Source organism: Moschus berezovskii, chromosome 6, assembly GCF_049115385.1.
Source record: "Moschus berezovskii isolate FMDL1 chromosome 6, NW_MosBer_1.0, whole genome shotgun sequence".
Taxonomy (NCBI): domain Eukaryota; kingdom Metazoa; phylum Chordata; class Mammalia; order Artiodactyla; family Moschidae; genus Moschus; species Moschus berezovskii.
This window is the reverse complement of record NC_142465.1, coordinates 118,116,823-118,137,744: the sequence shown is the minus strand read 5'-3', so window position 1 is coordinate 118,137,744 and position 20,922 is coordinate 118,116,823. Positions and strand designations below refer to the sequence as shown.

Sequence of the window (20,922 nt, the reverse complement as noted above, 5' to 3'; positions counted from 1 at the left end):
TGTTGCGGTGCCCAGACTCTCCAGTTGTGACATGTGGGCTTAGTTGCCCCGCAGCACGTGGGATCTTCATCACGTGGGATCTTCATTCCCCAACCAGGGATCAAACCTGCATCTCCTGCCTTGTAAGGTGGATTCTTAAACCACTGGACCACCAGGGAACAGCTATTTGAGAAAATACTAAGCTGTGTAGGTTTTGTTAAAAAAAAAAAAAAGATGTTTTGGGTGCTCTCAGCTTGACAACATAGTTTCAACCACTCTTTGAAAAAGAATTTAACATCTATTTTCCTCAGCCCCTCTTTTCCTTGTCACTGGCTCTGACGTACTTCCCCGATTTCAGAGCCCCTACCATTTCTCAGTGTGGGCCCTGGTCAGCTATGGTCTCAAGGAACACAGCCCCGGCCCCCACCACCCGTGTCCTGCCTCCATCCCGGCTCTGCCACCACCGTCAGATGCATGTCCCCAGATGACGTCTCCGCGCACGTCACGTCCGTGCTGAGGCTCCTGCATCTGCCCCCATCACGGGGCCGGATTCCTCAAGCCAGTCCTCCGCCCCCACCCTCTGCTCCTCAAACCCTGTGAGCCCGACTGCCCAGCCTTCAAGGCTCAGAGCTTCAGCGCAGCGTGGTCTGTGGCCCCACCAGCAGTGGCGCTGCACCCTCTCCTGTCGTCGCCCTTCCCTGAGCCCTCGTGTCACGGCATAGCTGACCCATGTGCGTGCGTTCACAGGCCAGGAAAGGGTGCCTCACCGTTATTCATGTCCTCCACCCTGTTTTGTACTCAGCAGGTGTTTGTTGATTGAGTAACTGATGGCGTTTTAAACTAATATATTGTGTTCTTTCTTTGGGGACAAGTTGGGGAATCGGCTGGCACAATAACTCCATCAATTACCTTGACTTCTTGCGAGCGGTGGAGAACAGCAAGCCGACAAGACCTCAGTCCCAGGAAAAAGAGGAGAGCATGCCGATCAACTTTGCCGCCCTAAATCCAGAGGAGGTTCTGAAGAACATCCAGGAGGTTGTCGCCGCCTCCAATCTGGCTTTATCAATGGTACGACAGACCACACATGCCTTTACTGTGGGAACTGAAGTGCTGGCACCGTGCCAGTTCCTGAAAACCACCTCTCAAACCGGCCCCTCCTCCTGGGCCCCTCCCCCTCCCTCCACTCTCCTGGGGCGTCAGAACCCGATGGTGGGTCGGGGTCAGACTGTTCGTGTGAGCACATGTGTCTGTCCATTTTTGCTCCGTGCAAAGCTACCATGATCACACCCAGCATGCGTTGTGTGAGGCTGAAGCACTCGCCTCCAGCAGAGGCAGGATATGCGGTAAGGGCAGGGGTTTCTGGGCAAAGAGGGCAGAGGATGGAAGCCTCAGGTGAGAGTGGGTTTCTGGGCCCAGGGGGGTGGGCGATGCCATCTCAAGGTGGCCTTGAAGAGGCTGCCCAGGGCAGGGCTGTGGCCAAAGACTCACTGTGACCAGGAGCCCCAGGAGCATGAGAAGGGAGTCCCCCGGCACACTGACATTGAGGCTGACATTTCTTGGCCCTGTGGGGTATGTCAAGACTCAATCCTACGTGGGGATAGTGCTGTGGGGCGCGCCCTCTGAAGATAGTGCCCGGGCCATGCTCCTGGCGAGTGGCTGGCCCCCCTCGAGGGTCCCTATGTGAGCTGCCTCCTGCAGCCGACGTGGGAAGAGGAGATGCCGTGTGCAGAGGGCAGGCCTTGCCACCTGATGAGATGACGAATCCAGAGCCTCCCATGTGATGCCGGGTGCATGGTCCAGACGGCACAGTGAGAACAAGGCTGTCTCTGTGACTGCGATACACCCACCCATGGACCTGCCCAAACACCAGGCCTGGGCTCTCTAACCCCGTTGGTGCCGGGAGGCAAGCTGGGCTCCAAGGTCCAAGCCTCAGGGGTCAGGGGTAGAGATGAGAGGCCAGGGGCAGCCCAGCCAGCCCGTTACTGTTCTGGAATGCCAGCGAGCGTGGCCTTCCTCCTAGACAGCAGAGATGGTCTGTGTGTAGGAAATCACGATGACGATCTGACACTTTTGTGTCTTTTTTTTTTAAATGACAATCTAAAAATCACAGATTAGTATGACCTCGCTGTGGGTCAGCTGGAATCCCATCTATATACCCTGTTGACACCAGGTTGCTCTGGCCCAGGGGTCACCTCGTGAGGGTTGCAAACTCAATGTGTGCAGGGGAGCCAGAAGTAAGGAAGTGATGCAGGGGTTGGGGGGTTGGCCGCAGCAGGTCGGGGGACACAGCCCTGTTCAGAGGGCAGCTTCTGCTCAGCACCCCCGCTGACTGACTGCTGCTGAGCTAAGAAATGGTCCCAGCCCAGCTAGATCTTTGCATTTTTCATGGACAGCTATGAAAGCTCCTGATTTCTAGATGTCAACACATCGTTTCAGATCAGCCAGAGGCACCGTGCAGGCCAAATGAGTCCACGTGCAGGGTGGCCCCGCCCTCACCCAGCTCAGGGTGGCACCACCCCGCACCTGTCAGGGTGGTTCTCAAACTGAGGTCCGTGGAACCTGTGGGAGGAGCCACGGTTCTCACTCCCAAGAAACACTCCTTAGGAGGTGAGGTTTTAGGCAGGAGAGTGAGATTCTCTGGCCACAGACTGCAGGTGGCCTGGGTGGGGGGGGGGTGGCATTTGTGGCAGGGAGGGAAGGAAAGAAAGACAGTGTCTGAGGAGAGGGGCCAGCAAGGGGACCAGAGACACGTAAGGCGTCTCCTCGGGTCACAGGGGACCCGTCTCGACGCAGCCTCTTATTTCTGAAATGACGCAGCAACACCTTGGATATCTGGGCAGAGTCTATAGCTCCCTAACCCTTTGCATATCTGAGCCTCCCTGCCCCCAGCCTGTTGCTTGTCAGGCTGGACTGACACACGAGGAAGCCACCCAGCCCCGGGGAAGTGCAGGTCCCGTGGCCACAGTAAGCCAGACCCCAGCTCACCCCTTAGGTCCCCGGAGCCGTGCGGCTCCATGGGGCCTTCTAACGCCCTGAGGACAGGATGCTCAGTCAGCGCCCTTCATCTGGAGGGCCATCCCCCTTAACAGCCTGCTGAGATCCACTGTGCGCGGGTCCCCGGGACAGGTGTGTCTTGGGTTTGCCGTAGTAAAACCTAGACCATCGTGAGTTCTGAAGTCCCGGTTTTTATACTGAAGACGTTCAGCCCAGAGAGGTTGAGGGCTTACAGTGAGTAACGCAGCCAAGGTTCAAAGTCTACCTCCCGGCCGTGGCGCCAGAAATTTCCCGCCATCCCTGGCTATGTCATAGCACCACGGGCAAACGCGAGCTCGCAGCCAGACAGCAATTTGAGGTTAATTTAGTGACACGTATAACACCGCCCCCTGGACCGATGAGGGTGCCTAATTAGTCCTGAGTGACAATTAACCGCAAGGGAATTTGGGTTTCGGTCTGCAAGCACGTTCAATTCTCACTTAAGAAACTAAGATCTTAACCTGCACCTTGATATAGGTTTTCTAATGCAATAGAAACGAATGATTTTGTTTCAACTGATGGGGGGAAACGTGCTTCCTTTTTATAACAAATGTTTGCACTTTGGTTTGACTGCTGTTCTTCTGGGTTGACACTGTCTTCCCCTGCTTCTCCAGCACAGATGTCGGTGGTGGGGTGTCCCTGGGAAGGAAGGCCGTGCAGGCTTTGGCCAAGGGTGGGCAAAGGACAGCAGCAGCCTCAGGGTTCAAGCCCCGGGGTGGTCCCCTGACCCCTCCTTCTGGCCACGCTTCTGACGTTAGACTCCTATCACGGGACCCCTGTGCTACGTCCCAGGGCAGTGGAATTTCACCTGAGCCTCTAGTTATGAGTGATTCATTCAGGAGCTTAAGTTTAATGATGAAGAGACCTCAGGCAGGTTCCTTCACCCCTCGGCTTGAGGCCAGTGCGGGTGGGGTTCCTCTTTCACTCCTCTTCCTCTTCATATCCAGGTTGGAGGGAGGAAGGTGAGTTTCCTCAACAGCACATCGGCTCCTATACCAGGCGCACTTCCACCTGTCAGTCCCGGTGCATTTATGTAGTAATTTAGAATCTACAGGGAACGCCCATTTGCTTGATTTCATTTGCATTCCTAAAAGCAATACTTGAGAAAAATATTTTTGAAATATTTATTTGAATGTAATATCTGCTTTTTTTTTTAAATTGTAGGCATTTTCTGCATTGGATAAAGAGGACACTGGATTTGTAAAGGCTTCAGATTTTGGACAGGTTCTTAAGGATTTCTGTTACAAACTAACAGATAACCAGTATCATTATTTTTTGAGAAAACTCAGACTTCATCTCTCTCCCTACATAAATTGGAAATATTTTCTCCAGAACTTCAGCAGTTACGTTGAAGAGGTAAGAGTGTCCGCAGCACATAAGCATTTCTCTTTGGAAAAGGGCTAAAATTAGTCTTGGCAAAATAGATGATTGATTAAAACCATGGCACATAAATCGGCAACCACCTGAGTTATTTAGCTTATCATAAATGAAAGTTGATATTGATTCTACGTCGAGTGTCAGAAGGTACATGTGTATCCTTTACTTCATTGAAATGTTATTTTATTTTAGTGATTTTCAAAGAAGTTTAGGAGAGGCTTAAAAGTTCTGGGAGTCATAGATCCCTGAAGATGATCTGGTGTCCAGAGAAGTCAGGCCTGGAGGGAGTTGGGACCCACTTAGGAGACCCTTGTTGGGGACCCACTATGTTCCAGGCTCTGGGCCATGCAACAGCTGAGCCTGGGGTAGGGGGTCAGTGTGGTTGTAGTGGGGTCCTGGGGGAAGTCTAAGAGGGCCTCCTGGAGGAGAGTGGGTGGCTGACCACAGGCTCTTATTCCTTCCCAGGACCACTTCTCTGCACGAAGTGTCCCTTATTAGGCTGTCTTCTCCATCTCTGATTGTGAACGGACCAGTATCAGAAGTGACTATCATAGGCTACTTTCAGTGAGCTTGGATTTCTTTGGTCACCATTCTGTGCTGAGTCAGAGGGTGCTATGGTCCCTGCCTTCATGGAAGGGGAGATAAAAACAAATATGAAAAATCCAAAAATAATGCGGCAGCTAAATCTCAACAGGCTGTGCTGGGATGTATTTAACTGCAAACCACCACCACCCCCCGCCCCACCACCAGCCACACACACACACACACTGTCCCAGATGGATTCTCCTTGCCTGGAGAATTCCATGAACAGAGGAACCTGGCAGGCTACAGTCCCTGGGGTCGCAAAGAGTCGCACATGACTGTAGTGACTTAGCACACAGGCACACATAGCTGGACACTTGTTCATTTCCGACTGCACACATTTGTATACAATCAACATCTGAGTCCATAAATCCTCAGTCACTTCAGTGCAGTTCAGTTCAGTTCAGTTCAGTCGCTCAGTCGTGTCCGACTCTCCGCGACCCCATGAATCACAGCACGCCAGGCCTCCCTGTCCATCACCAACTCCCGGAGTTCACTCAAACTCATGTCCACAGAGTCGGTGATGCCCTCCAGCCATCTCATTCTCTGTCGTCCCCTTCTCCTCCCGCCCCCAACCTTTCCCAGCATCAGAGTCTTTTCCAGTGAGTCACCTCGTCGCATGAGGTGGCCAAAGTGGAATAAATTCTTGGAAGTGCGATTGCTAAAGCAAATAGTATGAGCATTTTTAAGGTCTGAGGCTCAATACAGTAATGACAGCAGCAAACTCTATGTGGGCAAGGCACTGTTCCTAACCCTTTATGTGTATGAACTGGTGTAATTTTTCTGCTGTCACTAAGAGGTACATGCTAGTAATATCCCATTTCATGGATGAGAACACTGGGGCACAGACATCAAGTCATTGTCTGCAGTCACTCCCAGAGGTGGGTGACAGAGCTGGTTAATGACTCCCAAAGCCTGGCTTCCGACTCCAGGCTTCTAAACGCTGTGCCAGCTCCTCTGGGGACTGTGAATATTTTCGTCTTTGCCATTTAGATGGTCATTCCTATGTACTATTCTGTTTCCTGTTTTAAAACTATATATATATATAAAACATTATATCAAAGTCTGTCCTCAGAGCTTTCGTTTTTCTTGCTGTACTGTCACGAATTGAAGATTTGTTCATGTCGTTACATTGGCTTCAGTTCACTCGCCGAAGCTGCTGTAGAACTAGCCAATGAATGGACTCATTCTGTTGAGGAGCAAACCCATTCGGTCGTCGTCCTGCTCACGGCGGGCAGCTGGTTTGCGCTTTTCTCCTTGGCAAGCAGAGCACAGTCAGCCTTCTGTGACTGTGCCCTTCGCACACTCAGGGCCACTCCACGTGGGCTGACTGGGTCAGGGAGGGGCAGGGACGGCACCAGTCCAGCTCCACAGACACCCCTCGGTGGCCGCAGTGATCAGCGTGTTCTCTGGGGGAGAGCTCCCCACGTGCCATAGCCTGGAGCCCTTGGCGTTATTGAGATTTAATTTCTGCCGACACTTTCGAATGTTATCAGCTACCCAGGCTCCCTTCTCTGGGAACTGCCTGGAAGGGCCCCAGTTCTTTGTTGGGTGGTCGTTGTAAATATCTCCTCCTGATCCGTGACTTGTCTTTTCTCTTTGTTTATGGTGACTCTCCCTATTTTTATGTGACTTACATCTTTTCGCTGATTTTAAAAGAAATACCTGTTGTGAAAATTTTGGAAAATACAGGAAAGTATTAAAAAAAACAAAGATGGTGCGACAGAAACAAGCTCCATCCTGCTGAGCACGACCTTCTGAGCTCCGGGTCTGCCCCGTGCGTCGCCTCACCTGGGATGAGGGAGGGGATGGTGGAGCAGGTGGGCTCCGGAAGTCAGGCACCACCGCCTGCTTCCTCTACCGGCTGGACGCCAGCAATTCAGCTTCCGAGCTGGTCTTCCCAGGGCCCACAGGCTGCTTTGGAGAGCTTACTCATCTTTTTCTAACGCATCCCCCCCAGTTCTTTTACTGTGGTGAAATGCATGTACTGTAAACGTCACCATCTTAACCCTTTCTCGGTGCACAGCAAGTGGCATCAAGTCCACTCCTGTTGCTGTGTAACCATCTCCACAACTCTCTTGATCTTACAAAACCAAGCCTCTGTCCCCGTTAAACACTTAACTCCCGACCCCTCTCCCCTGGTCTCTGGCAAGCACCGTTCTGCTTTCTCTATGGACCTGACAACTCTCGGTGCCTCGGATGAGTGCAGTCATGCAGCATTGGTCCTTTCGTGTCTGGCCTGGTTCACTGAGCGTAATGCCTTCAGAGCTCATCCTTTTGTAGTGCGTGTCAGAACGCCCTTCCTTGTTATGTCTCATAATGTCCGCTGTGTGGATAGACTGTATTCTGCTCACCCATTCACCTATCAGCGCGTGCTTGGATTACTTCCACGTTTTAGCTCCCGTGAATAAAGCCGCCTTAAACCTGAGCGTACAGATCGAATGCATGTTTTTACACAGTGCAGGTAACGCTGTAGACGTAATCACATATCTTGCTTTGTTTCCCCTTAACATTACACGTCACTTCAAGTTCTTCTAAACATAAGTGTCTGTATAACATTCCATTGACTCTTTATTTTTAAGCATTTAGAGTTTTTTTCCCCTAGCTTTTGAGATTATAATTTACTTTGCAGTGAACACTCTGTATGTCTACATCCACATTTTGGATTTTTTCTCCTAAAGAAAGAAACCGAGAAGTAAAATAACTGGGTTCAAAGGATAGGAATACTTTTATTGATCTTGAAAGCAGCCCTATTTAAAGAAAATAATCTTTTTTTCCTGTGAGGTTACATCCTATGAGATTGCTGTCTTTAGAGCCCTAAATGATTGACTATTGACAGTTTCATATGGTTGAAGCTAATAGTGGTAGAAGCTGTTTGTATTCATTTACATGATTTGGAGCGTAGCAATCATTGTGATGGGGAAAATTAAAGTCACCCCTAGGAATAAAGTGTTAACATTTTGGAGTGAAAGTGTTAATCACTCAGTCACATCTGACTCTTTGCGACCCCATGGACTGTAGCCTGCCAGGCTCCTCTGTCCATGGGATTCTCCAGGCAAAAATACTGGAGTGGGTTGCCATGCCCTCCTCCAGGGGATCTTCCCAACCCAGGGACTGAACCTGGGCCTCGTGCATTGCAGGCAGATTCTTTACCACCAGGAAAGCCCAGTGTCTTGGTCTATTTACCTCTAGTCTTCTTCCCTATACAGATGTCCTGTGGCAATGGGGTCAAGGATAGGAAGCATGTGCTGCTGAACTAGGGGGTTGTTGGGGACTTTCCTCAGCTCTTCAGTTCAGTCACTCAGTTGTGTCCGACTCTTTGCGACCCCATGAACCACAGCACGCCAGGCCTCCCTGTCCATCACCAACTCCCAGAGTTCACTCAAACTCATATCCATCAAGTCGGTGATACCATCCAGCCATCTCATTCTCTGTCGTCCCCGTCTTCTCCCACCCCCAATCCCTCCCAGCATCAGACTCTTTTCCAGTGAGTCAACTCATCGCATGAGGTGGCCAAAGTATTGGAGCTTCAGCTTTAGCATACGTCTTTTCAATGAACACCCAGGATTGATCTCCTTTAGAATGGACTGGTTGGATTTCCTTGCAGCATCTTAAAAGACTCTTTTTTTAAACAAACATTTATTATTTGTATCAAAGTAGTATATGCCCATATAGAAAAAAAAAGAAATTGTTGCAAAAGATTTCAGAGCAGAGACCACTTGATCAGGTGTTCACCCCAGTCCCATCCCACAAAGCAGCCCCTGTAACCCCTGCTGTTTCTCTAGCTACACCTCCCTGTCCCTCAATTTCTTGTCCCCCCATTTCTTAGCCATCCCGCCCCTGGAACTTTCACCATTTCCCACCCCAGCCACCCGGCCTCTCCTCTAGGCCCCTGCACTTGCCTCCTGGAGCTGCCTCTTCCCCTCCCGTGATATCACTGGCATTTCTGGGTCAACAGTGTGTCTCTGAAGCGTGGATCTCGTGGGATGGGCCCGTTCCCACGCACTTTGTCCATCAGCCAGGGCTTCTGGTGGGCCACTGTGCACCCGGCACTGGGCAGGGTCCTGAGGTCAGCCGTTGAGCCAGGGCCTGTATCCTAGCAAGAGAGACAGATGAGCAATGAGAACATGTATCAGATGTCGGCATCTGATCTGTGCTGTGGGATCAAATAAAGCTGGGCAGAGGAGGGCCCGGTGAGGAGGGGCCGTCTGAGCTGAGACCTGGCAGAGGGAGGGAGGGAGGGAGCCGCATGGCCTCTGGTCGGGGAGGCACCCTGGAGAGCCCGGCTGGCTTGAGGTGTGGCTGCCTGGGCTAGGGCAAGGGTCAGGGCAGAGCGGGTTAGTAGCAGGCGCCCAGGGAGCGATGAGGTGGGCGGCCGCATAGCGCTTTGAATCGCGTGGAGACCCAGGGAAGGTTTGGGGAAGGGAGTGTCGTGACCATGTGGGGCCTCGGGGGAGAAGACTCCGGGGCTGGGGGCCAGCAGAGAGGCCAGCGTGCCCCGGGGAGGAACGTGCTGGCGGGGCTCCTTTGGCAAATGGAAGGCAAGAGAATGAGTCAGGGGCAGCCCTTTGACTGGGGAGGGGAGCAGGGGGACGGGCGTCCTGGGCCGTCGGTTTCACTGATGCCCATCACTGCACTCACAGCGGCTTCCAGGTCTCCAGTTGCTACAGCGTGTCCTTGCCAAGCACCCATGAGCACGTGCCGAAACCCTTCCCACGGCCCCCACTGGCCACGCGGAGTCCTCACGGGCTCCGTCCAGAGGTTGCACCGTCGGCAGCAGAGGAGGCCCGGACCTGCTCACGGGTCCGTCTGAGCATCTCTGCCAGCTCTGGAGTCCCTGAGCCCAAAGCGTGGTGAGGGGGGTGTTGCCAGAGCCTCGAGTGTTGTCCCCTGCTTCCCCCCACACTCTACCTGACCTCATCTTGGAGTCCCCTGCGCCTCCAGAAGCACCTTGCTGAACATTCCTAAGAGGAGGCTTTAGGACTAATTGTAATGCAGGTGACGGCGGGAAGTGTGCTTCAAGACAGAAGGGGGCCCGCCAGGGGGCTGGAGGGGCTGCAGCAGGGACACTGGCACCCCCGGTCCACTGCTCGGCCCTCCTGCTCTGCCTGTCTGCATGCACTAGGCGCTTGGGATGAGATGGTATCAACCCCTGAACTGGCTCGGGGAGGGGTGTGAAGATGGAGGTACCTTTACCAGAAGAGCAAGTTGAGGCTGGGACTGCTGACCTGAAGGGCGGGGCACGGGGTGACCACGGAGGTTCAGGGCACGTCCATCTGCTGATGGGGAGGGGGCAGGGGCAGACCACCGGGGCCCCGCACCTCTTGCTCCAGAATTCAGGTCCCAGACCCTGGAGACTTCTCAGCAGGGACGTGGGTCGGCTCCCATGAGGGTGGACTGGGATGGCGAGGCGGCTGTGGACGAGCCGGGACCACGCCCCTACCTGGTGGCGATTTCGGAAGTCTAATCTCGGGCTGACAACTGTGCTTGACAGAAGGAAAAGAAGTTAACTAACAACAGGGACAGTCAATGCATCCTCCTCGAGCTCATTAAATACGACATCAGCCGTCCCTTCCTCTAGGGGATGCACGGGCGGCAAGTAATTAAAAGGAGATTACCGAAATGTAATTAAGGCAGTCGGGACCTCTCCTTGCAGAGGAAGTTCGCAGTGAATAATCCCCAGCTGAACTGAATCCGCTCTTAGAGAAGAGACAGCTGGAAAGGTAGGGGAGGCGTCGTGAAAGACCTTGCGGGAGCTGGAAGCACCCGGAGCGTAGACAGCGACTTCACCCATCTCTTAGATAGGGTGCCAAATGCCCCCCCAAACCTGTACAGATCCATCTCCTGTGTCCATCACACACCGCAGGGAAAAGCGCCTCAGCTCTCATCACACCAGACGCTGCGGAACTTTCCAGATCCCAGGGTGCAGCTGAGCCCTGGTATTTCGGCTCCCCTCTGCCCTGTGGCATACCCCTGAGGCGCTCCTCAAAGTGGGGGGGAGGGGAGAGCAGCCTGTACAGATCAACCATCCTAGCATCGGCTCCACATGTGGGCCCCGCGTCCCCCCAGGGACCCTGCACCACCACCCAGCCCCGAAGCCCGGCACCAGTCGACTTTACCAGCCAGAGTCAGGATGAAGCACTCACCCAGGTAGCACCAAAGAGGAGCTGCTGCTGCTGCTAAGTCACTTCAGTCGTGTCCGACTCTGTGCGACCCCATAGACGGAAGCCCACCAGGCTCCCCCGTCCCTGGGATTCTCCAGGCAAGAACACTGGAGTGGGTTGCCATTTCCTTCTCCAAGGCATGAAAGTGAAAAGTGAAAGGGAAGTCGCTCAGTCATGTCCAACTCTTAGCGACCCCATGGACTGCAGCCTACCAGGCTCCTCCGTCCATGGAATTTTCCAGGCAAGAGTACTGGAGTGGGGTGCCATTGCCTTCTCGGAAAGAGGAACAAGGAGGTATTATGAAAACTGAAGCGCTCCCGGGGCCTCGGTTGCAAAGTAAAGAAAAATTAACCAGGACAAGCCGTGGACGTCCGCACCAACACCTTTCTCAGAAGCAAGATTCTCACAAGCCGGGTGAAGATGTCACCTGAGTGTCTGCCCTCAGCAAACACCTCTTTTTTGCTTGTGGGAAAAACATTATACCTTCAAAAAGCTACGTGCGAGCTATGTAGAGTATCACCTTGTTTTTAGAAAATCATTTCTGTTTAACATTTAAGTCTTAAAGTGAAATTTCAGTATCCTCTCTGAATATAAAATAATGCTCAGAGCAGACATAGAATTTTTAAAAGGCACAGTAGGAACCCATATAAAATCTTTCTACTTTATTACCATGGAAATAATGGAATTTTTAACAAAGCACATCCTTATTCAATGCAGAGTAACTAATTTGCCACATTTTAGCTAACTGAGACCCAATGAGATCAGTCCTTACCTGGTGTTTATAATATATCACCTCTAAAGTTATCTAGTGAGAGGTTAAGCAACTTGAAGGTGATTTTTTTTTCCAAGGGAGAATTTAAGATTGTAGTTTTCAACCAAAGAAGAGACTGTAAACCCACAATCAAAATGGTTGTAATCTTTCATGAGCATCATGTTTATATTAGTTGCCAACAGTGTTACTTTGATTTATTTTCCTTTTTATTGTAAGTGTAATGGTGTTCATGTATTTTTAATGAATATTGTAAAGAATGGGGACATTTCCTTTTCAGGAAAAGGCCCAAAGATTATTGGAAATAAAGAAATTATTAAGATATGCCATTCCAGTTATTTACTCTTTCCCCTGATGCCAAAAAATCCAAGTGCTCTGGATATAATTTGGGGGGTTTTGAATGTTTCCCTAAATTTCCCTCACTTTCCACCTCCAGTGGAATACTTGCTACCTGTTGTTATTGTTGTCCGGAGATGGTCGAGGACACGGCAGCTTGGGAGGAATGCCTCAGATCACTTGGACACTTGGGGTGACACCTTGGTGTCAGTGACAAGCGATGACACATTGGTGTCAGTGCACGGTGAGGGGCTCTGGCCCACCGTGCCTGAGCTAAAGGAAAAGAAACATAGTCAACCGCCTGGAATGAAAAAGACACCCTCAGACCAGAGGAGCAGTCGGGGCCAGCCTGCTCAGGTTTCCTGGCCGCCAGTCAGCGTGACACACTGTCCTTCTCGTGAGGTTAGAATGCATGTGCCTGCTAAATTGCTTCAGTTGCGTCTGACTCTGTGAGCCTATGGACTGGGCTCCTCTGTCCGTGGGATTCTCTTAGGCGAGAACACTGGCGTGGGTTGCCATGCCCTCCTCAGGGAGTCTTCCAGCCCAGGGATTGAGCCCGAGTCTCTTTTGTCTCCTGCATTGGTAGGTGGTTTCTTTACCACTAGCGCCACCTGGGAAAAACCCAGCTCTCCCAAACCCGAGTGGTTGAAGCACCCCACAGTCCAGGGCCCCACCCAGATCTGGAGCTTCCAGTCGGAAGGAAGAGCAGTCCCCCCGCCCCCGCCTTCCTCAGCTTCCAGGAGGGGTGGGCAGGCGGGGGGACTGGGCACCTGCTGCTCTAGCAGCTGCCAGATGGGCCCCGGCTGGAAGCAGGACGGGCACGCCCGCCAAAGCAAACTCAGCCTGGTCTCCTCACGCCTTGCAGAAAAGCAAAGGGGCCGTGCCAGGCTTGCAGCCACCTGAGCCCGCACACCGCCAGCAGGGCCAGCCTCAGCCCGTCTCCAGGGGGCCCTGAGCAGCTCCTCCACTGCCTCAAGAGCATTCCCCTGGTATCTGGGCTGGCATTCCCTCCCGATTTCTACCCTGGGCAGGACGCTCTCTGCCTGTTCAAGTAAGCAGACTGTGGTGTAGCCTGCCCCAGAGACCCTCACTCATTTCGTCCCTCCAGGGATTTGTGATCCAATTCAATTGCTGTGCTTGGGTCAATTAAACACCAGCATTGAGCTGTTCTGCAGATTCTACAAGGCCGTGACCGTATCAGGAAGCTGGGAGTCAAGCCAAGAAGTCGTTGTCCCGAGCAAGCCTTGCAGAGCAAATCCAGGATGGCACTTGAGTCTTGATTGTTTCCGTGGACCCGAATGTCTGGCTTGGAGGGGAGCTGCTTGGGTTCTGGCTTTAACTGCCCCATTCAACTGGGAGCTTCTTACCTCCCCACGTTTAGCAAATGTGAGTGACGATGTGCCAGGCCCTGGGCCAGCCCTGGTGTCCAGGCTGGTGGGAAGGCGGGTGAGCACTCACACACCTCCCCAGGGGCGACGACTGCTCCGGCAGAAATGGCCCCAGCCGTTCTTGAATGAACTAGAAAGCTCCACCTCTCGGCGTTCACTGAGGCCTGAATGTGACTGGTCCCTGAAGACAGACTGGGAGGAAGAAGCCCATCACCTCCCTGGTATTCTGCCCGGCCAGTTCCTGCATCTTCTTGCCACCCACAGTCAGATACCAATGTCCAAACAGAGGCTGATACGCACTGAGCATGTGCTGTGAGCCGCCCTGTCCCAAGCACTTTATCTGAATTAACTCAGCTCATCCTCCTAAGAACCCTTTTCAGTTCAGTTCAATTTAGTCGCTCAGTCCTGTCCAACTCTGTGCAAGCCCATGGACTGCAGCACGCCAGGCCTCCCTGTCCATCGCCAACTGCTGGACCTTGCTCAAACCTACGTCCATCGAGTCGGTGATGCCATCCAGCAATCTCATCCTCTGTCATCACCCTCTCCTCCTGCCCTCAATCTTTCTGAGCATCAGGGTCTTTTCAGCTCTTTGCATCAGGTAGCCAGAGTGTTAGAGTTTCAGCTTCAACATCAGTCCTTCCAATGAACACCCAGGACTGTTCTCCTTTAGGATGGACTGGGTGGATCTCTTTGCAGTCCAAGGGACTCTCAGGAGTCTTCTCCAGCTCTACAGAGGGGGAAACAGGAGCAGAGAGGTTTCAGCATGTATTCCCGGTCGCACAGCTAGAAGCACCAGAGCCGGAATTAGAAAGCCAACCAGTACCAGGCCCCTGCTCTCAGCTTCCTGCTGTCAGTCTGAGTGTCTGAGTGTCCACCGTACAGGATTGCTATTCTGGTTAAGCGAGTGGTCCTGAACATCAGTTCAGTTCAGTTTAGTCGCTCAGTCGTGTCCGACTCTTTGCGACCCCATGAATCACAGCACGCCAGGCCTCCCTGCCCATCACCAACTCCCGGAGTTCACTCAAACTCATGTCCACAGAGTTGGGGATGTCATCCAGCCATCTCATTCTCTGTCGTCCCCGTCTCCTCCCGCCCCCAATCCCTCCCAGCATCAGAGTCTTTTCCAGTGAGTCAACTCATCGCATGAGGTGGCCAAAGTATTGGAGCTTCAGCTTTAGCATCAGTCCTTCCAAGGAACACCCAGGATTGATCTCCTTTAGAATGGACTGGTTGGATCTCCTTGCAGTCCAAGGGACTCTCAAGAGTCTTCTCCAACACCACAGTTCAAAAGCATCGATTCTTCGGCGATCAGCTTTCTTCACAGTCCAACTCTCACATCCATACATGACCACGGGAAAAACCATAGCCTTGACTAGACGGACCTTGGTTGGCAAAGTAATGTCTCTGCTTTTTAATATGCTCTCTAGGTTGGTCATAACTTTCCTTCCAAGGAGTAAGCGTCTTTTAATTTCATGGCTGCAATCAGCATCTGCAGTGATTTTGGAGCCCCCAAAATAGCAAACACCAAATGTCTGCATTATTATTTTTTTTCATTCTATCCTTCTTCATTGAGTGCCTGGTTAATGTACAATGTTTAGTAATGATGTGATTATATGGTGTGTAATTTATTTGGGTGGAAGAATTCATTTTCATAGTTTCATAAATGACTTCAGCCATGAGTTTATTGAATCATTAAAGGGTCACAGGGGTAGCTTAAGTGTTTCCTCTGTTTCTCTGCATTTTATAGCAATTAGGTGCTACCAAAGGGGCTGTGGATTGGGTGTTTCCAGAGGTGTCTGGTGGATCCTCTGCAAATGCTGAGCTTTGGGGGGGAAGTGAGCCCAGGGAGCCAGAGCGGGAGGCCCTCAGTCTCCATGGTCAGGGCCGAGGAGGCAGAAAGGGCTCTCTGATGAGCTCGCAGTGCGTCCGGACATCGGGAGATGAGATTCCCAGGTGTCAGGATCAGTGTGTGCAGGGACCCAAGATGGGAAACATGTACTTTGGGAACAGCTGGAGTGTGGGTTTGGAGCCAGGGTGAGGAGAAGGAGAGGGAAGGGGATGCGAGGCAGGGACAGAGGGTCTGGGACGGAGTCGACGGGGCAAGGCTCTGGGGTGGGTCTCCCCTGTGCTTGCCTCCACGGGCATCCCAGAGCATCAGCGTCTCCAGGCAGGGCCTGGCCTTAGCTGTTCACGTGCCCGTGCCTGGGACAGAGCCCGGCCCGCAGTAGGCCCTCAGTCCATGCTGGTACCTCTCTTGGGGAAGCTCTGTACTCGTGCGTGTGGTAGGGGCTGGGGGCACGGGAGGATGGGAGAGCACATTTCTGAAATCAGGCCGTCTTGAACTCCGTCATCAGCTCACAGGGGAGCAGCCCAGGTCCTGATCTCTTCAGGGAGAAGCCCCACTTACTTGTCCAGAAATAGGGAGGACATGGCTGCGCCCAAGGGCAAGGAGAGGGTCAGAGGAACCTCCGCAATGCTGCAGCTCAGAGCCTGGGTGAAAGAGCACAGCATAGGGTGGCTCCCAGGACCGGGTCTCGGTAAGCCTTGGTTCGGTTGGCTTGAAGCTTGGCTTGAGTTTAGCCCTTCCAAAGGAAAAGGAAGCTGAAATCTCCAGATCTGCGTGTGTTCATCGCCCAGAAAGAACCCCTGCTCGGTCAGAGACCCCAGGGTGGGCAGCGTCATGCCCCCAGGAAGCCTGAGTGGTACCTGTGCTTCTGGCCTATCTCCCTCACTTCTGCACGCAGCGTGCTGAACCACCAAGGCAGATCCATCCACTGCAAAGGCCTCCAGCCCTCCCGATGCCTGAGCGTCCACCCTTGGCCCCGCGCATGGGGGTCCCTGGGAGATGCCGAAGTTGGTTCCTTGATCCCAGCGGGAGGCGTCTGTATCGGCACGTTTGCACGCAGAGCTTCCACTTTATTTCCATCTAGATTTTTTTAATGTTTTATCTTTTTTTGACAGGCAGTTTTGCTGCTGTTGTTATTTTTAGCATTCATTAATTCACTGTAAATACAAATGAAGATACAGTGCAATTAATTTCTTTGCTAATCAAAATATTTGATCAAATGAAGCAATTTTTCAATTCTTAGAAGTAATTACAATGTTCTTTAAGAGGAAGTGGAAGAATTCCTTCCCGAGTATTTCTAATTAGGAGTCTTTGCTACCTGCTGTGTTCTTATTCTGTATGAAGTTTCAGGATTTTTTTCCCCCTCCTCTAAGGAATCATGGGAAAAAAAACTGTTTAATTGTCTCCCTAAGTATTCAGAACAAAACTTAGTAGAAGAATCATGCAGTCTGGTTAGCTTAATTATATCCTTCCTAAGAGTTAAATCAATATACCGACGTGTTTCTAACCTGAGAGCTGAAGCAGACCTTGCTAAACCATGTTGTCCCAGCCAGGTGTAACGGCCACCTTTGGACACCCACAGTACAAGTGACATCAAGTCCTTTTGCTCAGTGACCGTTGGCAAGGAGCAGTGAGAGCCAAAAGGCCACCTTCTCTTCTCTGTACTCTGAGCTCAGTACCTTTTATTTCTCACTAACCGGAAATTCAGGACTCAATCAGTCAGCTGTCGCTGTATGACAAAGAGCCCCAGAACCTCCAGGACTGTAAACACTTGTTCAGCTTTTGCGTGTGGGCTGGCTGACCTGGGCTCAGCTCCAGTGGCCTCCCTGGGATGTCTCTGCTCCCTTGGACCAGAGTGAAGCAGGTGAGCCCCTCTCAAGGCAGCACCTCAGACACAGGAGGGCTTGCCGGTCACGCAAAGGCTTCTTAATGCCTTGATCCCACTGTACTTGCTGACATTCCCTTGGCCAAAGCAGTTGTTGGCTGAATGAAAAGCCATGGGATGGGGAAATAGTCCCAGCTCTTGGGTTGGAGGAAACCCAGAGCCACACGGCAGAGGCTGTGGAGATGGGAGCGGAGGAAGCAGGCCTTGGGTGCCCCATGCCTCCAGGAAATGCATGCCTGCACGCCGCCGTCCCAGCTCCACTGGATCAGTTGACGGTTCACCGACCCTCCTCTGCCGTGCTCTCTCCTCCCTATTGTCTAGAGAAGTTGCTTAGGATACCATGTCATGGAAAATTGATAAGTCAGCCAAGATGTGGCTGGACATAATTTATTGACAGGGTACTACAAGGCTCTTAATAGAGCTATTGAAATGAGAGTACCATGAAACTGAACATGAGCTAACAGAATTCCCGGGTCAGTGAGCCCTTCAGAGCACACCCTGCCCTGTGTCACTGATTCTTGTCCTTGGCTAACTTTCCCCAGCTTTTTTGAATTGGGGGGCACAAGCTTCTCTCTTGGGGTTTCCCCATGCATGCATGTTCAGTTGCTAAGTCTTATCTACCTCTTTTGCAACCCCATGGATTGCAGCCAGCCAGGTTCCTCTGTCCGTGGGATTTCCCAGGCAAGAATACTGGAGTGGGTGGCCATGCCCTCCTCCAGGGGATCTTCCTGTCCCAGGGATCAAACCCACAACCCCCTTCAAATACGAGTTCCCTACAGCAGAGCCAGGGCTAATTCCTGAATCAAAGTGGTGCTGCCTGTTTTTCCCCTGTCTCCTGGAGTGATTCTCGTGGGGAGTTCCCTCTGACTGATGTGGCTGTCATGACGCTACACACGGAGAGCCTTGGCCCAGAGAAGTGAGGTGCCTGCATAAGGTCCAGCTGGAAGATGGGAAGCAGGGCTGTAGCCCAGCCATCCCGAATCTGAGCCCATGGCAGGCCTGAGGCCGCTGGTTAGGAGCCCAGGTTCTCCCCTGCCTCGGGGTGTGTGACCACATATAGACCTGGCTTCCGTCCCCAGCAGGCTGGCTTAACGTGCAGGCAAGAGCAGGCACCACATGCCTCTCCCCTCTGATGACTTGTGGCGGAGACCGAGGGAGCCAGGAGCCAGGACCTGAACCCAGGTCTGCCCCATCTCTTGACTCAGGCCAAAATGTCTCCTAAAGAAACCAGCAGGAGCAGCAAGAAGGCCGCCCGTGTTGGCCAAGCATTGGGTGAAGCACTGCGTGTGTCGTTCTGTTGAGATCTGAGGCTGCCCTTGGAGACAGTTCTGGTTTTGTCCCCGTGGGGAAAGGGAGGAGGAGGGTGTGCGTCTCGCCCGAGGCCACAAGAAAGAGCAGCGCGGAGCTCCATTCAGCCCCGGCTGGTGCCGAAGCCCTCGCTGACCGCGAGCTGTCTTTGCTGTCCACCCTGGGGCCCTCTGCTGGACTGGCCCGGCCCCTGACCCGCTTCGGCTCTATCCAAGTCGGCCACAACTTGGGTTCCTGTTGTGGCTTCCCTGGCAGTGCTCTGGAGGTGTGTGCAACCATCCTTTCTTCCTCTTCCGTGTCAGGCACTGAGTGATGATGGCAGGTGTGGCCTGACCCCCAGGGAGATGGGACAGGGCCTGGTGGGGGCTCCCTGCACTGAGCCTGTGTGCACTTGGAGACAACCCAGTCTGAGCAGAAGGCAGCATCAGAGATGTTGGCGCTGTGGGGGGAGGGGAGGGGCTCTGAGCTGGGGCAGAAGAGGTGGCTCTGGGAATTCAGCACAGGCCTCCCTCTGACCCCCCAATCCAGGCCACCTCCCTCTGACCACCCCCCAGTCCAGGCCGCCTCCTTCTGACCCCACACTGGTTGGAGCCGCCTCTTGGGTGAGTCCAAGCAGCAGCAGGATTTCAAACCACTGGATTTCACTGTAAAGCTTGGTTTTTACTAAATGACATACATGGCTACATTTGAGTCCAAGAAAAGCTCCTCAGAAGCGAGGCATCATTATTCGGTCCTTTGATGATTGTATGCTTCATATACTGGGGCACGTTCCTTGTATGTATTGTGCTACTGCTGCTGGGAAGTCATGAAGGGAACCGGGAACTTTATTTCTGGCACAAGTGGTCTGTATTTCTCTGCGATATCAAGAGGGACCAGTGTTTAGTAAAACAAGGTTCTATAGGAATGCCCTTGAAAAAATTAGAGAGGATTGCTTCCAAACATGGAATTCATCCTCTAATTGGGTCAGGCCCGTAGTGCATAAGATTCCACTATTTTTTTTTTCCTCTCATTTGTAAAGTCACCGGAAGAGCCTTGCGAGCATCCAGTTGTCAGATGACGGGCTGCAGGAGGAGTGGGTCCACCCCTCCCGCTCCAGACAGTCGTGGGGACGGAAGCAGGCACCCGACGCCCCATCCCTTCCCTGAGTTCTGTCTTGCAGCTGCGATCTCTATCCTGAAGAGGCCTTTTATGTAAAGTGTAGTTGGTTTTGGAAAGTGACATTTGCGTCTCAAGATAGTGGTGTCTTTTCTGATGAGGAGAAACATTGCTTCCAGTTATAGAAAAGCCCTATTTTCCCCCATTCAGATAGAACGGTCACGTGACAAGTGCCAGGGACACAAAAGCGCCAGACCAAGAGCCATCTGTTCCTCCCCGGCGTCTCCAGTCACTCAGAGTGCGGCTGGCGGTGCCTGCGCGGCTTTGCACAAAAGCAAGGTGGGAACCAGAACACGGGCGCCTGACCACCTCGAGCCCAGTGTCCTCGATGGGCGAGCTGGGAGGCCCTGCCCTCCCGAGGCCAGTGGGTGCCCCGGGTGGCTTGGGGTGGGGAGTGCTGGGACTGCGTGCCCGGGGACCTTCCAGTCTGCGGCTGGTCCCACGTGCACCAGGGCGATGGCTGTGACACCGCTGGGGGCGGGGCCCCCGGTGACCTTTGTTTCAGTTTGCGCCCTGTTTATAGTTTCTAAGTTTTCTGCCGTGAACACACAATAGTCATCTCTGCTGGCAGCCCAAGAGTATTCCCCAACCGGCCTCAAAACCAGCTTTGGGACAAACCAGAGTCACCCTCCCTCTCTGCGTTCTCAGCCTGGCCCTTGGTGTGGCTCTGGGAGGGTTGGGAAAGGGAACTGGGGGTGCAGGAGGCCAGCGCTGCTCCCCCAACATTCATGCCAGCTTGCCACATGAGGTTTGCAAGGATCTGTGCCTCCTTCACCTCCAGGCTCTGAGGTTTTCTCCTCAGGGAGCCATTCCCATCAGCTGTGTCGAAAGCACATGACCCGTCTCGTAATCTCTGCTCACCTGTGAAACTGGCTCTCCTCTCTCTCCCTGGCCCCAAGACCCTCACCTGGCAGAGGCTATTTAAGGATCATCTTTTACCTACATCTCCCATGCATCAGCAGAAGAGCCTGACTTGCAACAGGCACTCCAGGGGTGTCTGTGGATGGCTCGACACAGCCATCGCGGGCGTGCGTTGAGTGTTCGTCGTCTCTGGGTGCATCTCCCGCGTGTGGGTCACATGTGTGTGTCGCATGCCTGGC

The 20,922-nt window shown here is 52.8% G+C and overlaps 1 protein-coding gene across 1 annotated transcript in view; it reads left to right on the top strand.

The window, feature by feature from the left end:
• The window catches only part of EFCAB6 (EF-hand calcium binding domain 6), a 225,018-nt gene that overhangs the window by 178,755 nt on the left and 25,341 nt on the right, over positions 1-20,922 (top strand). Inside the window, exons 23-24 of the mRNA XM_055396088.2 lie at positions 852-1,047; positions 4,177-4,368. Of these exons, the coding sequence (XP_055252063.2) occupies positions 852-1,047; positions 4,177-4,368 (388 nt within the window). The remainder of the gene's footprint in view (positions 1-851; positions 1,048-4,176; positions 4,369-20,922) is intronic.